This window comes from Solea senegalensis, linkage group LG1 (genome assembly GCF_019176455.1).
Source record: "Solea senegalensis isolate Sse05_10M linkage group LG1, IFAPA_SoseM_1, whole genome shotgun sequence".
In the NCBI taxonomy this organism is placed as follows: Eukaryota; Metazoa; Chordata; class Actinopteri; order Pleuronectiformes; family Soleidae; genus Solea; species Solea senegalensis.
In genome coordinates this window covers 40631588-40647373 of record NC_058021.1, presented here as the reverse complement: position 1 = coordinate 40647373, position 15786 = coordinate 40631588, and the positions used below count along the sequence as shown (strand labels likewise).

Sequence of the window (15786 nt, the reverse complement as noted above, 5' to 3'; positions counted from 1 at the left end):
CATGGCCATTATCCTGCTGTGTCGGAGCACTGCTTTGTGAGGGAGATCTGATCAAACACCATTTGAAACCTTGTTCTAGGCCTACGGTGAAGAGCTACACCGTCCAACGGCTGCATGAAATAGATTACTGCTGCAGCTTTCTATATTGTGATGGGCTATTTTCTACTTATGTGGGGGATAGCAGGGCCATCTTACATTCCTATCTTTGGTTGAAATGATCTGGCTCTGAAGTCTCAAATTGTGTGCAAAGTGTGCAACTAATAAAATCATATCAAACATGGAGGGATGGAGGGGTCCTTGAATCCACAAAATGAGAATTCTATCTGCGGCACATTTAAACCACTGCAAAAAAGGAATAATATTTGATTGTTCACTTGCCAGAAGGTTTTTTGACTAGACGTTTCAGTGTCACATATCAAAGCAGTGAAGCAGGTCTAGTATTACAGCAGCTAACTCTGCCGCTGTTTTATCTGACTACTGATTTTTTTCCCTCTTGCGTGATCAAAACCATTGCATGTCAACAAATCTTGTTATGCAACTGCATATGATACAGACTAAATATGGTCATATGAAAACAATACTGCTGCCTGTCTGGGCAGTCGTTAAACCACCTCCACGCACCAACTGTGAGACTGGTGTTTTAAGTGTCATAATGCTGTCAGCATCTGTCCACAGATAGGACATTATGGAGATTTATTCAGTGTGAGCAGACTGTGAAAAAAAGACACTTGGATCCTAAATTTAGAAGAAAACAGTAAAATATTCAGGTTTGCTGCCACAGCAGCACATGTCGGGATGTGACCACACATGCACTATTTTAAATCTATCTGTTATTTCTTGATTTAGTCATTATCATAGTTAAGTGGAGGCAAAAACTGAGTGAAACCCTTAATTTCCTGTCGCTTGTCTGTAGCTAGACTTAAAAAGTGAGTAGAATTACTGTGTGATTTCATGCCTCCACCAACCAGTCAACTTGCAGTTTACACCCATGTCTGTCCAGACTCATTTCCTCTAAGACGCAGAAGTCCAAGTGAATATTTGTGCTAGATTTTACAAAATATCATCCAGCTGTTCTCAAGAATCAGAAGGTCATGTCCTTACTCTTTCATCACCCAAATCTTCTGTTTAGGAGATGAGGATGGACAGATGGATGGACAACACCAAAAACATGCCCATGGCTGTTGCGGGAGAAAAAGAAAAAGAAAACCCTTAGCTTAACTCTTAGTCATAAGTCAAAATGAACATATAATGCAGCATAATATGAATCATGTAATGCAAACAGAAGCATAAAGGAAAAGAGAGGGGCCCCTTTGTTGTTTTCATACATGAATTAATCACGGTAGTAACAAAACCAAAACAAACAAAAAATAAAGGCCGGCTCTTCTGAACTTATTAAATCAACACCTCAGGAACTCCTCAAGTTCCACTGGGGAAGAAGAATAAGACGTTAATTTTTTAATGTTTATTAGGCCTTTTCTATCTTTAAGTCAGTGACTAATGATTTTGGAGCTTGTCAGTGTTGTGAGCTCAGTGTTTTTTCTCTCAGTGAATTCTACCACATAGTTAAACACTTACCAGGCAGTGCAATAAACAAAATAAAGCTGTCATATTATGAGAGATAAGCAGGGTAGGGTATGGCAGGTTAGTGTACTCGTGTAGTGGGGGTTCTCTCTCCTTCTCCCTTTTCCAACTGTCTGTTCAATGTTAAATTTTCTCCTCTTTTCTCCTTTTTGTCTTCACTTTTCACTCACTTATGTTTGGCATTATTGTTTCAGGGAGGCGACCAGACAGCCACTGTGCTCACCCTCTGCGCCATGTTGGACTTTAATTTGATGCAGGAGACGTGCCAACTGGCCATCCGGGATGTAGGTGGCCTTGAAGTCCTCATTAACTTGCTGGATACAGATGAAGTCAAATGCAAAGTGAGTAACTGTGCCAAAGCTAGACCTGGATGTCCTGCAGGCATGAACAGAGCCCTCCATGTGTGCCAGCCTGTGTTTTAGTTACAGTAACACCAGCAATGGGCAGAGAGCGTGCCTGTTTAAAGACACAGGGTAGCAATTATGCCTAATGACATGTGTGGGTGTTTTTTTTTTTGTTTGTTTGTTTGTTTCCGCCTTATTTTATTTTATTTTTTAAATTATTTTCACCATTTATGCCTTTGCCTCCAATTGGCAAAGGTCTAACAGTTTCGATCAGACTTGAGCATTGTGTTTACTTAGCGTTTGCTCTGTGTGTCTGTGTTCTATGTTTGTGATTAGATTGGATCTCTGAAAATCCTGAGAAAGATCAGTCACAACGTGCAAATCCGTCAGACCATTGTTGACATGGGAGGTCTGCAGAGCATCGTGAAGATTCTGGACTCACCTGTCAAGGACCTCAAGGCTTTAGCTGCAGAGACTATTGCCAGTGTGGCTCGGTTCCGCAGAGCAAGGAGAACCGTCAGGCTTTATGGTGGTATCAAAAAACTGGTGAGTAATCTATAAATGCAAGGGACTTTTTCCTTTCAGTCTTTTTCTTCATTGTATAACTGTCCAACGGTTTGTTTGACAGGCTTTAAACTTGGTGAGTGATTTACTCGGGGCACCAGTGTGTAACTTTGGTAGATAGCAGTAGAAATGCAACACATAAATATATATATAATATAAGGAGCTGTTTCTTAATCCTTTTGTGTTATTGGAAATAGTGTTTGCTCCCGTGTCGACACAAATTTACACTAGTGACTGATTCAATACAAAAATTTTGTACCAAACCAAAGACAAGTTGGAAACCTTGTATGAAAATGATGAATTTCCAAATATTATAATTACTATTTGCTTTTGATTTAATGTATTCACACTGTACAGCAGCTGGCAGTTTGTGCCCTATCCATATTTAAAAGAGAAACAAAAACAGAATGGTTGTTGTGGTAAAACAGATAGAATGTCCCTTACATCCTCTGACCTGCATTCATGTTTGTTGACAAAGGGACCTCTGATTAAAGCCTGCACGTCTTGTATATTTTGCTCAGCCCCAGATCGGATGTTCTCATGTGCGAGTCACTCGCGTAGGCAGATTAATTTCATGCTATGCTACAAAGACCACCTTTGAACTATTCTGTGGGTACAAGCTTTGCCTTCACTGTCTCACTGGCCAGGAACGATGGATTAGAACACTGAATGATGGCCATAAACCTTCACACTGGGCTTTTCAAGCCTAACGTCAACATCTATCCTGACAGTTTTCCACTGCTAACATCTCTGGCTTTTTTATTCTTGCAGGCTTGGTGGTAATATCATTTTAATTACACCTTTAATCACAGCCAACAACTTGCTATTCCCATCTTACACCATCCATTATCACCCCAATGCTGCAGGCAAATCTTTCACAGTCTTAGACTTTATGTCAAGTTCATCAAGTTTGTGTAAATGTGTGTGTATGGAGGTTTGCTGCTTAAACATGTGTGGTCTGCCTGCTTGTCTGGATACATATTTATGGCTGTTTATCCACATGTTCGTCTGTGTACCTTGCCTCTCTGCTCAGGTAAACCTGCTACACTGTGTTACCAATTTAGCAAGCTTGACTGCAAACCAGCAGAAGGACGTGGAGGTGGCTCGCTGTGGAGCTTTAGCACTCTGGAGCTGCAGCAAATGTACAAAGAATAAGGAAGCCATCCGTAAGGCCGGCGGCATTCCGCTGCTGGGACGATTGCTCAAGTCACCGCATGAGAACATGCTTGTCCCTGTTGTGGGCACCCTGCAGGAGTGTGCCTCACAGGTGAGAAGGGTGACCGGCTGTCATTTCTATAGACACCAGTCATTCCCAGAGATGACGTTGTGGCACGTAGCTTTTTATTATTTATATTATTTATACAATTGAACTGTCATATTCAGAAAGTTGATCCCCATGTATAAACTATGGTAAATACTGATATCGTCAGTGGCCTGTAAAATAGATGTAGCAATACTAGATAGATGGTTGACGTGTACCTGAATAAACATGACAAAATAAAAGTATAAAAAGTTTACTAGTGTATGTGACTTACATTTACATCAGTCAGGTTTATGAGTGTCTGTTATAATGCAGGAGAGCTACAGGATTGCCATTCAGACTGAGGGCATGGTCAAGGATTTGGTCAAAAACCTTAACAGTGACAATGAGGAGCTACAAATGCATTGTGCAAATGCAATCTTCAAGGTATCACTTTTCCATACTGACCATTTTCTGTCATGACAGGCTTTTCTAATTTCTCAAATTAAGGCTCTATTTCGCTTTGCAGTGTGCAGAAGACGAGCAGACGCGAGACCTGGTGCGCAAGTACAAAGGTCTGCAGCCACTGGTTTCGTTGCTCGCCAAGGTGAACAACAAACAGCTACTAGCCGCTGCCACCGGGGCCATCTGGAAGTGTTCCATCAGTGTGGACAATGTGGCTGAGTATGAATGCACTCAGTCTCACCTTGTTTTGTATGCACATAGAAAGTCACACTCAGAATTAACCTGTGTTTGGTATTCATGGTTTACATGATATGACTTTGACAAATGACTTAGGTCCCATTCAGACCTGGTATTAACATCCGTCCTCAGTGATCTGATCCCAGCCAGATCTCACAAAGTACAGCTGTTAACACCTAACGTTAAAGTGCGACCTGGATGCCTCTCCTGTGACCACGTATGATTGGATCTGGGATTCCTCTGCCATTCATTCAAATATTCACTGACTGGACATTTTGACCATGTTAGGACTTTTTGGCTGGTCCTCACAACTCCAGAGGGCTTTTTGAGAGTTAAGACCTGGTTTTAAGGTTTGGGGTTTGTAATGGGTTTAGTTTAGTGTCAGGGTTAGGCATTGGTTAAGGTAAGGCTCAGGGGTTGGTTTGGGAATTTATTACGTCTGCGGTACAACAATGTGTATGTGTGTGTATGAGCACTGATGGCCATGGGAGACAGTGGCTCAGTGATAGAGCAAGTTGTCTTTGAACTCGAAGGTTGAGGGTTCATTTCCCGGTTCCACTCGTCCACATTCCGATGTGTCTATGGGCAAGACACTTAAACCTGTACCGTTTCAGTGGTAGAGCGTGTGGTCGTTCAACTGTGGAAGGTTGTTGATTCGATTCCCAGTCTACAAGCCGATGTATCCTTGGGCAAGACACCCAAAGTTACTTGTGAATCGGTGTGAAAGACGTGAGACAGAAAAAATAGTAAATGGGTCTTTAATGCATCCTGAGGACAATTTGTGTTTTTTACATGCCAAGGACTGTGGACTGTGGACACATTCAGGATGCATTAGGACGCATTCAGACCTGTACTTAACACGATCTGGCAATGATGAGACAGACATTAATACCAGATCTGTTGTAGTGTAAGCACAGCAATCTGGACTCAGTGTAGAAGAGGGTTAATAATAATTAGGTCTTTCAGTCACATGTGCCCATAACCTTTGAGAATAGGTTTGCTAACCTGATTAGTTTTACAGCAGCCTTATCGTATGTGGACACAGTTAAATCATGGGTTTCGAAGACTTGCATGAATAATCTTTGTCATGCAGTCATCACATTTTGGCAAAATTGGTAAAAAAAAAAATCACTTACTTTCGTTTTTTTCCATTTGAATGCTGTCATAACGTACTTTCTTTTACCATGGCGTCTGTTTGACATGATTAGTGCATGATAGTATTTTTGAAGTTTTTATCTATTAGCTGCGATCTTTTATGTGAATGTTTGCAGCCAGAATTCCTGAATATGCTGATTTAATAGACTTCAATGATTCGTTAGTCAAGGCCTATTAGTATTAAAACAGTCATAGACAAAGAATCTGCTGTGCTATGGTGGATATCTAATGTCAGAAGATGCAGGCTGACAGAGCCTTTAATCATTTGTCTTGTAAAGCAGAAGTTTATGTAAGCATCATTTAGCATGGTCATTCAGCAGTGACATTTTTGGAAGGGATTTTGATTTTCTCTTTAGTGTGAGATGATTTTTAAGTCAGTCATTTTCCCTTTAAAATTAATAATGAGATTGTGCCTTGGCAGCCCCAGACATTAGCTTCACACAACCATGATTGCTCCCTTGAAAGAATGATTTGCTGTATTTTTGTATTTGCCGAGTGTGGCCAGGGGCATAATGTGTAAAGCACACAAAGTCATTTTATACCTTGGTAACATCTTAATCGATTCAAAATCTTTCTTGTCCAGTGCAGCCAAGAAAGCCATAAGACATTGCCTTTCAATCATTCTTAAGATGAGGACTGCCATTTAAGCAGAGAGAATATGTGTGACTGTTTTTCTTCTGACTCAGAAAACCTATATATTTTGAATTGCTGTGGAATTTCTAAAAAAACAACTAGAAAAAGACTCAGCAACAGTCACACATATCTTTCTGCACCTCATATATCACAAACGACAGAATAATATCCTACATTTAAAGTCTAAGTTAAGTCCTCCCAACTGGAGCTGGAGAGTCTGCTGCCACATCGAGTTAAGAGAGGATTCCTTTTTCAGAAGCAGAAACATGACAATAACGTTTTTATTTTATTTTTTTAAATCAAGATAAACAAATCAATAATTAACCAGTGTCATGAAAGTAAATCATTTTGAGGAAATCATTTAAATAATTATTTAAGGACGACAGCGTGGTTACTATTTACACAGACACTATTCTATTTTGAAAATCAACACTTGAAAAAACTTAAATCTTTCTCAACAAAAAGAAAGAAAACACACTTTGGCTCAGACTTTTGGCTCCAGCTTGGCATGATGATGAAACAAGTTACTGCACTGACCATGAGTAATGTGGCAGCTTAATACACTTGCTGCCAGCACAGGCCTTGTGCCATGCGTAATGACTTGTCACACTGTTGCGATGTAAAACAGCTCCACTACTACTGAATATAACAATAATAGAAATAATTGTAATGATCACATGTGAAACCACATTTAGTGACACTTCATTAACAAACACAAAATAGCCCACAGCCTTCACTCTAAATTTAACGTCCGTTTGTTTTCTGTGTTGTGATGCTGTGGACGGTTGGATGTGGATGAAGGTCAGGAGGTGGCAGTGTCAGGAGGAAACCAGTGTGATGCACGCTTGTATGTGCAAGTGGATCTGTTTTTTTCATACTCGCTGAGGCTTATTTGAATCACTTAAAACGTCTAGGTCGAGAAAAAGCTTGGAATGAAGTGACCGAGCCATTACTGTCAAAAAAGAAAGTCTGCTAATGGTGACAGGGTTTAAGGGGCATGTACTCGTTTCAGAATCAATCATAGGCTGAGTTGCGAACTGAAATGAAAATCATTTTGGAATGTCGTTTGCTTACAGCAACAGGCAGAGCTTTGATCCCCCTCTTTTCCTACAATAATTATATGTTTAAATGAAAGACACCTTGTGCAAACAACATGATTTTTTTTATGATGATTTGCATGGACAGTATCGAGGGTGGGGGGGGAAACATCCGATGAAGACTAGATGTCGCATGTGTTACCCATGTACCTGATTAATGATCCATCAAAATGAAAAATAATTGATGCCCCTGGAAAAAAAAGCACAACTTTAGTGTGTTCACGTTAATGACCTTCATATCAGTTTGGTCCCAGTCTTGCAGAATTGACTGTACCTGAGATTATAAATGTGCCTTTGTAAAAGTCCTACTAAGAAACACTAAAACATAATTTTGTGCAGGTTTATAGATGCATCAGTATGTGGCCATGAACGGCCGTATAAAAAGGTGTTATGAACTCTGACAAAATGCAGTAAAAAGTCTTAACAAAAGAGTGACAGAGTATCTTTGCAATGGAAAGTCACAATTGCCAAGTCTTTGACTGTATTTGCCAGCATAATAATGAAACACAGGTAAAGTGCAGTACACTGCCTCTGTTTCACCGTTAAGATGAGCAGAGCATAACTGACCTTCCAAATTATCCTTCCCCTTCCCCTTACCTCACAAACATACTCTAACCACAAGTTATTTACTTTTTTTTTTACATATTAAGCTAAATTTCAGGATAATTGATGGTCTATGTCTCCCTTCATGATCACTGCTTAGTGACTTAGGCTCTCTGAAATGTCTTACTTTCTCTTGGGCCTGGTGAAAAGCCATAGCCAGTATAAAAGGCAGCATTTAAGCCTTCTGCACTTAGTTTCATGTGTGACTAGTGCAGATGAATGAGGAAGGGAAAAGGCAGACAATCAATCATACAACTCTGTTGCACAGAAGCCCCACTGTGGTTCCTGTGTCTTCTGACAGGCTTTAATAGAGCTTACAGTTGTGTGGAGCCCAGTGTTTGCAGTAGAAGCCGCTTCAGGCAGCTTTGTGTAATGTTACTCTTGCCATCACGTAATTACTCCTGTTGGGACTGGCTTAACAAAAACAGACATGACTTACCGTTCATTTATCAAAAGTTATGTCTGTGATTACAAGATAATTCTGCTGTAGTCAACTGTGGATGACACTTCACTATGATGGCATAGGAAAACCATTGTTTTCCTTTATGGCGAATTCAACCAAAGTTAACATTGGCAGCTCCTCTGTTCATTAGCAGTGTTTTCACTTGCAAGAATAGGCTGCATGTCGGTGGACCCAGACCAAAACCAAATGACCTTGGCCATCTACAATAGCTTACGGACCATGATGCCAGCAACCGTAACTGTGAATAAAAACAGTCATAGAGCTTAACTGTACATCAGAGGTTTGTTGAGGTTTTTTTGCGACCACATTATATCCTTTTTAAATGTTTACTATAGTTTACCACTCTATAGCACTGGCAAACAAGGCAAAAATCACAGCAAAAGAGGGAGGGAGAGTTTCCAAGCCGCAGCAAAGCTTTGGTTATGCAAAATACATACAAGGGACAACTGTGAGCAGTCGTGGGAAAACTGCCTGTACCACTGCGTTGCAGTAACAGATCTGTCCCCATGTGGCTTAAGGCAGTGTTGCTGCTACCTGTCACCTGTCAGACTTCTGAAAACCATACGAGTGGTGTGGCTTTAGGGATGGAAACACTGGTCCGTCAGTCTGTCTGCCCGTGGAACCACCACTTTGGGCCATAATGTTACACATCAAGATTTACAGAAATAACTAATTACCGTGAATTTCACGATCCCCAGAAGGTAAATCATGTGTCGTATGATCCCCTGGTTTTTTGTTTTTTTTTCAACACTGGCATTTGGTCACATTGGGTCTTGACATTCACGGTTCCCAGGTGATGTATTACAGACTGAGGCTGACATTAATGAATACCATTAAATTTGATGCAGCCTTCATGTTCTTCTCAGGAAAAATAACTATTATCCCTAATTACTCATTTAGTGCCACCATGGGGTACATTCTTTATCACTCTTTGGGGGAACTTGCCTTTTCCTACTATAAAACTTTAGTGTGGAAAAATCTGCAAAACCATCTAAATTTTAGACACACTCATATCCACTGATAAATTGAAGTGCATCATAAAGAATGTGGTGATGGAAGCATATGGATGTCGCCTTTCAGTGACACTGTTTAAATGACTGTTTTCCTGTTTTTATTGTGGATTTTCTATGATATGATACAGTATATGTTAATTTTCTTGGTTTAGTCAAGGTAAAATAACAACAATCATCGAGCTCTATGCGCTCTTCGTTTTACAGTGAATCATCTGCCTCCATCTTTGTGTCCACCTGTCCTCGTGTCCTCCTTCACAACATCTTTGAACCTTCTCTGTGGTCTCCCTCTTTTTCTGCTGCTTGGCAGCTCCATCTTAAACAATATAATCACTGTCCTTCAAATATGCTAATTTCTAGCAATGTGCATATATATTTATATATAAACATGTAATAGAACAACACAATATCTAGTTCACTGAAAAACCTGCTGACAAGGGAAAGTTTTTGGTACCACCAAATCATCCGCATGTCACAACGTCCTAACGCTGGTGAGGACAGAGACATATTGCTGTTTCGATATTTGACAAAAAGTGTAAATCAGCACAGGAATTACACAAACGCCTCACAGAGGCAATCACATGGTTGTTTCATTGTGTTTTTTGTTCACTCATCTTTGATAACAGTTTGAAAAAAATGAATGATTATATTCTCTGCCTTTCTTCCTCCTCTGTACCTTGAGAAGGTTTCAGGAGTACAAAGTCCTGGAGTCCCTGGTTGAGCTGCTGACTGATCAGCCTGAAGATGTGCTGGTAAATGTCGTGGGAGCGCTGGGAGAATTCGCCCAGATACCTGCAAGCAAGACTATCATCCGCCAGTGTGGAGGCATCAAGCCACTAGTTAACCTGCTCAGTGGAACAAACCCGGCACGTGAAATCTTCTTTTGTTGCTGAAAATGATTCTTTTCTGCTCAAAGCATATTTCTAGACTGTTCTGTTTTATTTTTTTCATTTACCCAGGAGCTGCTTGTGAATGTAACAAAGACAGTGGGGGCCTGTGCCACAGACCAGGACAACATGGCGTGAGTCATCTCCAGATCTTTCACCCAGCTAACATGGTCTTTGGCATTTGCACTAACAGTTTACACAAGGCAAACAGCCCCCACTGGCATTACTGAATTAGCTGAAAGCAGGTCCCTTAAACATGTCTTGATGTCATTTGTTTTGATAAGGGAATGACACCAATTCCTGTATCATTACCCTGTCATGGGCCATTGCTTGGAGAAATCTATGTTCTTTTAATGTGTTATTTTGCAGGTAGGTTTCTCCTTCATCCCCAGCTTAATAACAGATTTTAAAAGCTTTGTTTATTGTACCTGCTGTGTTAAATATGGTTGTGGTTTAATTCCCAGTGTTTTACTATAGCGCTGCGGTCACCATCAAGACTTGAGCTGGTCACACGAACATACCTAAAGCCCTGCCCTGTCCAAGACAACATTTGCAGGGGGAAACACAGCGAACCACAGTCCAGAGCAGTCTTTGTTCATTTAACCTCACCCTCAATACTGCAGAACATTGTGCCTTTTATCCTCGCCTATTGTTTTTACAAGGCTGCTATGGCACACAAGACCCTTCTTAATTAGTGCTGGACGCAAACACAACATCATGCCTGAATCCTCATTGTTACTTAATGCTTTAATATGAGCCTATTACATTCGTGAGGAGGTAAAAACCAGGAGGTTCATTAAAAAGTGAAGCCACTAACTGTGGTAAACTTCACACGAGACATACTCTAGGTTTTTCATGTTCTAGATATTTTCTCACGCCATATATACAGTATATTTAGGCCAGACCTTATAAACTTTCAGCCTTTACAGCTGTAAACATAGAGCTCTCGTTTCAATGGTGGCTTTTTGTATATTTTGTGGTGATGGCTTATTTTGAGGCATGTATGTGTACAGTAATGTGTTGAGCAATTAGCGCAGCTCACATTTGATTACTTACTGCTCTTTTGCAAAAAAAAAACGGAGCTTAGACAATGTTTGGTTGGCTAACAAATATAAAGTTTGCATGATACTACACAGTCCATCAATTTTCCTGTCATTTCATTTTTAACAACAAAATCTCCCTCAAATACCACCTTCAGTCGATCAGGACAATCATTCTGTCATCATAATTTGGATTCAGGTCATCCATGACTACTGAAAGCCCAAGACAAACATTGATTGCTTCCAAGTTCTCCAAGAAATACTACTATGTTTGTTTTCATTCTCAACCAGTAAGCAGTGAGTGCTTTATGACACAGCAGTTCCTCCAGTGAATCCTATGTAGCTACAAGAGTGAACACAAAGTTTAATGCCTCCAGGGTTTGTGGTCTCCTCCTCTAATCCATCAACGTCTGCTGCAACTTCGTCGCTAAATTCTTTTTCATACCTACGTCATGCTAAAAAGAACTGTTTTGGTGGATGATATGATGTTTCATTTTTGTTTTCGGTCTGGATTTAAGAGGCCCTGCAGACTGGAGTCTGATGTTATGATCCCTCTAGACTGATTTATGTGCAAACGGAAGACAGATGGAGCGGGGGACGTCCCTGATGAGTGTTCACCCATTGCCAGTCATGGAGATACTGTGATTAGGGAGTGTTTAAGTAATTATGACAGCATTCAATGTCGGCCTTGTTGGTGGAAGCACACATGGGGAACACGTTACATGTTATTTATACCGGACAACGGGTGCACTGTGCTGTAATTCTTTGAGTTCCCAGACTCCGACTACAGTTTTGACTACAGTCATGTATGCAACATGAAATATAGCTCATGCTTAAGTAAACTTCACTCATACCCTATGAAATACAGGGCAACCTGTCTTTGGCTCTGTTTGATTTGGAAAGCGGTTCTCTTTTTTTTTGCTTTGGTTGAAAAACAAATCACCAACATGAAGTGTAAGGCTGTCTGGCGTTCTATTTATAGATGTGTTTATGAAGCACTATACACAGGTTTATGCATGTTCACCTTTGGCCATATCTTCGTCTAGCTTTTCTATGGAGAGTGATACGAGTGAGCAGACGGTGAGTGGGTTTCAGGGCTTGAGAGGAAACGAGTAGTCCTGGAAGCAGGTTGTGATGAAAGGCAATGCTGAACTCGATCAATTCTGTGATACCTGCTCGCATATAGTGGTGTTCAGGCTGAAGAACTTCAAACTGTGGAGGGCAGCATTTACACCTCTCAGTGTACAGCCTGTCGGAGAAAAAGGTCTGCTGGTACAGCAATAGCTTTGCAATTAAAAGTTATTCTTAAGACAAGATCTCAATGAAATCTCATTCATTAATTCCTTTCTCATCTTTTCTGTCTCTTGCGCTTTCTGCAGAATCATCGACCAGCTCGACGGAGTCCGATTGGTGTGGTCCTTATTGAAAAACCCCAGTGCAGATGTTCAGTCCAGTGCCGCATGGGCCCTTTGTCCATGCATTGAGAATGCAAAGGTAAAAGTACAGCGAAGTACATGTGGTTTTTGCTTCCTTCACAACAGATTTGTCCTCGTCTTCTGTCCCGTGTCTGTACAAGTGAAGCATACCATATGGGTAACTTGTAAATCGAAAAGTTCTGCAGAGATTGTGCCGTGTCAGAATAAAGGGTTATCCCACTAAATAAGCTCACATGCTGGTGCTGCTGCTGCTCCTGGGAGGTTAGCAGGGGCAGCACTGCATCAGGAGAGGCTTACATGAACCTCCAGCTAATATGAAGCAGAGAAGCGTCTTTGGCACACTGGGATTGGTGCATTGTGAAGAAGGCAGGGAGACTGAGTAATATCCTGTGACATGGCTTATGAATTCTCAGCTGAAAATCTTTTTTCTCAAATGTGCTAACAGTTACAGAGGCATATATACAACCCACTTTTCAAATGAAAATACAGCAAAAAATAACCCACAACCTGCCTTTGAGTAGTACTTGCTGCATATTATTTTAGATATAACAATTCATACAATAACATTTTGTCGATTCTTGAAGAAAACATGTTGTATAAAGCCCCTTGTGTCCCCAGTCTGATAAATGTTCTCTGAAAAAAACGTCACTTCACTTTGAGTTTTTAAAAAAAAAAAAACAATCTAGAGGTGAGAGGTTAGATAAATATGAGTTTGCCAGACTTCTGTCACCCACTCCTCACCTCTGTTTGAGGCTCTATGCAACATTTAATTCTTTCACCGAACTGTTGGCAGTCAGCTTGCATTTTTTAGTAATTTAGGCTTTGACAAAGAAATGCGATGTGTGGAATAAATTAAAGACTATTGTGAATCAGATGTTATTATAGGTGCAATTCAAAATCTTTGGACTGCTCTTTTAAAACATTATGTGTGTCATTATGCCATCGTCAGCGGGAACTTTAGCAAACTATTACAAGTCTAATTTCAGTTGCACACGAGCAGGTCTTTCATCTCCCGGACACTTGATTCGTTTCCAGCTCCAAACGTAATGTTGTTCTATTAGATTATCGCTGTGATTTAGGTAAACAGCTTGTCAGTGAGACAACCCGGTTAGGTTTAAACACATATTGGGTCCAGGCAGGTGTCTTGGGAGTGAAGCATTTCTTTTAGCTGGCTGGAATTTCTCTGGCCCAGAAGTGTAGCAAAAATGATGCATGGCAACCATATGGTGAGAGATGGGGGACTGTGGACCCACTATTGAGCACTAACAAAGTTTGACAATGTTTGTCTGGATGTCAGTGCAACAATTTTGTGGGAAATTCATGAACATGCTCTACGGGTGATTTTTCTGAGGCTGAGGCCGCGACGAGCACTAAATAGTGCTCTTTGCCCATTGAGCAGAGGAACCTGATACAGCTGCTTTATGCAATTGTTATTTAGATTAAAAAAAACACATGTGGCTTTAGTTAGTTGTTCCATGGTGGATGTATGAAAGAGCTGTGGTATAAAAGCATCTGATGGATGCTCCATACAGTACTGCTGCCTCTCCACAAGCAGACATTGTGCCCTATGCCCACAGTTCAATGCCGTAAAATATAGTAAGACTTTGTAGTGAAGCATTCAGTCATCTTCATTCCCTCATCAATGAAGTACAAGTCTTGCAGTTGCATGGAATGGGGTTTTAACATGAATGAGATGTTTGAATTATTTTTCCTTTACACAGTAGACATGTATGCTACAGAAGCCCGATTGCCGTAGAGAAGAGGTCAGGACATCCTCTACCTTTCTTACCTTGGCTTGCTCTCCTCAGCTCTGCATCACACTCGGCTCAGATAATGTGTTTTCTATTTCATTTCACCCTGGGGAAGAGGACGGGAACGAGAGGATAGCGAGGAAAAAGGCCTTTCCGTGTGCTCCCTCATAATGCTGCGGTTTTCACATCTAAACCCATGAAAGAGATTCTGGCTAGTCTGTCGCAGCTGGTGGCTTGAGAGAGCTTCCTCTGTCGCAGGGACTCCCGGTCAGCCATCATCAGTATTCCTGAGGAAGGGCTTCCTGTGTGTCGGAGGGTCAGCTCCTGGCCCCCGGCATACCCCCCATCCCCCCCTCCGTACCCTGTACTGCACACATGGCTCATCCTCTGGCACAGCATCACAGAACCTTTACACTGCAGCATGACCTGATCTTAGTAGTGAGCGCTCTGTTTGAGACAGCACAGCAGTACATCACACTCCCACAATGTAGTTGAACACTCAAACTGTAAATCAGCTCCTGTTTTTTGTGCCAATGCTGAATTTTTATAAAATCCTATAATTTGTAAAACTAAGCACTACAATGCAGGGCACAATAAATTTTGTGAGCTGTGTTCCACACTAGGGTGCCGGACAACAGCTCTGGTCATGTAGATTGATGTTGAAATGGACTCAAATTAAGCATGCTTTGTGATTTGCATGCAATGATCCATAATTGTATGCTTTTGGGGAAATTTCTGTTCTATTTTCAAAGCACTGAACATTACAGACTCAGCCACCTTGATGTATTCTCCTGTGGCCAACGATACGGTGTGTTGTGATTTTAAACAGAGGCCTGATGTGCCAAGCCATACTAAATCCAGTGTGTGTGCCAGCTCTTCCGCTGTGGTTCCCTGAGCACTCCCTACCAGCCTCTTGGTTTGGTAGGCTTTGCCCCATAAGTGGCTCAGAGTCCTGTGGTACCAGCTGGTGCCGTGAATTCAAACCATGAAACTTTGAGTCTGCACTGTGTCAGCCTCGGGCAAAAGATTTAAATGTTACTTCTGAGCTCTAAATTCTATGTTTCATCTTCATTATGACATGCTCGGGTGAGAGGAGAGGTTTACAAAGATGTCAGATTTATTGCTCGCTCATCCAAAACACAGTAGTACCATAGAGGAGAGTGTTGTTATTTTTGAAAGCATATGTTTTACACAGATAAAGATAGTTCTGTGAGTTGAATTGCAATAATGGGTCCATGATTGTGTTGACTTGTGTTTCTTATTGTGTTTGCCTGGTTTAT

General features: G+C 41.0%; 1 protein-coding gene across 2 annotated transcripts in view; it reads left to right on the top strand.

Moving 5' to 3' along the window:
* Nucleotides 1-15786, top strand: part of odad2 (outer dynein arm docking complex subunit 2) — a 42792-nt gene that overhangs the window by 19094 nt on the left and 7912 nt on the right. Inside the window, exons 11-18 of one of the 2 annotated variants that reach the window (XM_044041843.1) lie at nt 1776-1922; nt 2262-2471; nt 3523-3756; nt 4066-4176; nt 4259-4413; nt 10078-10258; nt 10352-10413; nt 12699-12813. In XM_044041843.1, the coding sequence (XP_043897778.1) occupies nt 1776-1922; nt 2262-2471; nt 3523-3756; nt 4066-4176; nt 4259-4413; nt 10078-10258; nt 10352-10413; nt 12699-12813 (1215 nt within the window). Of the gene's footprint in view, nt 1-1775; nt 1923-2261; nt 2472-3522; nt 3757-4065; nt 4177-4258; nt 4414-10074; nt 10259-10351; nt 10414-12698; nt 12814-15786 lie in introns of both variants that reach the window. The other variant, XM_044041832.1, reaches the window with a different exon arrangement.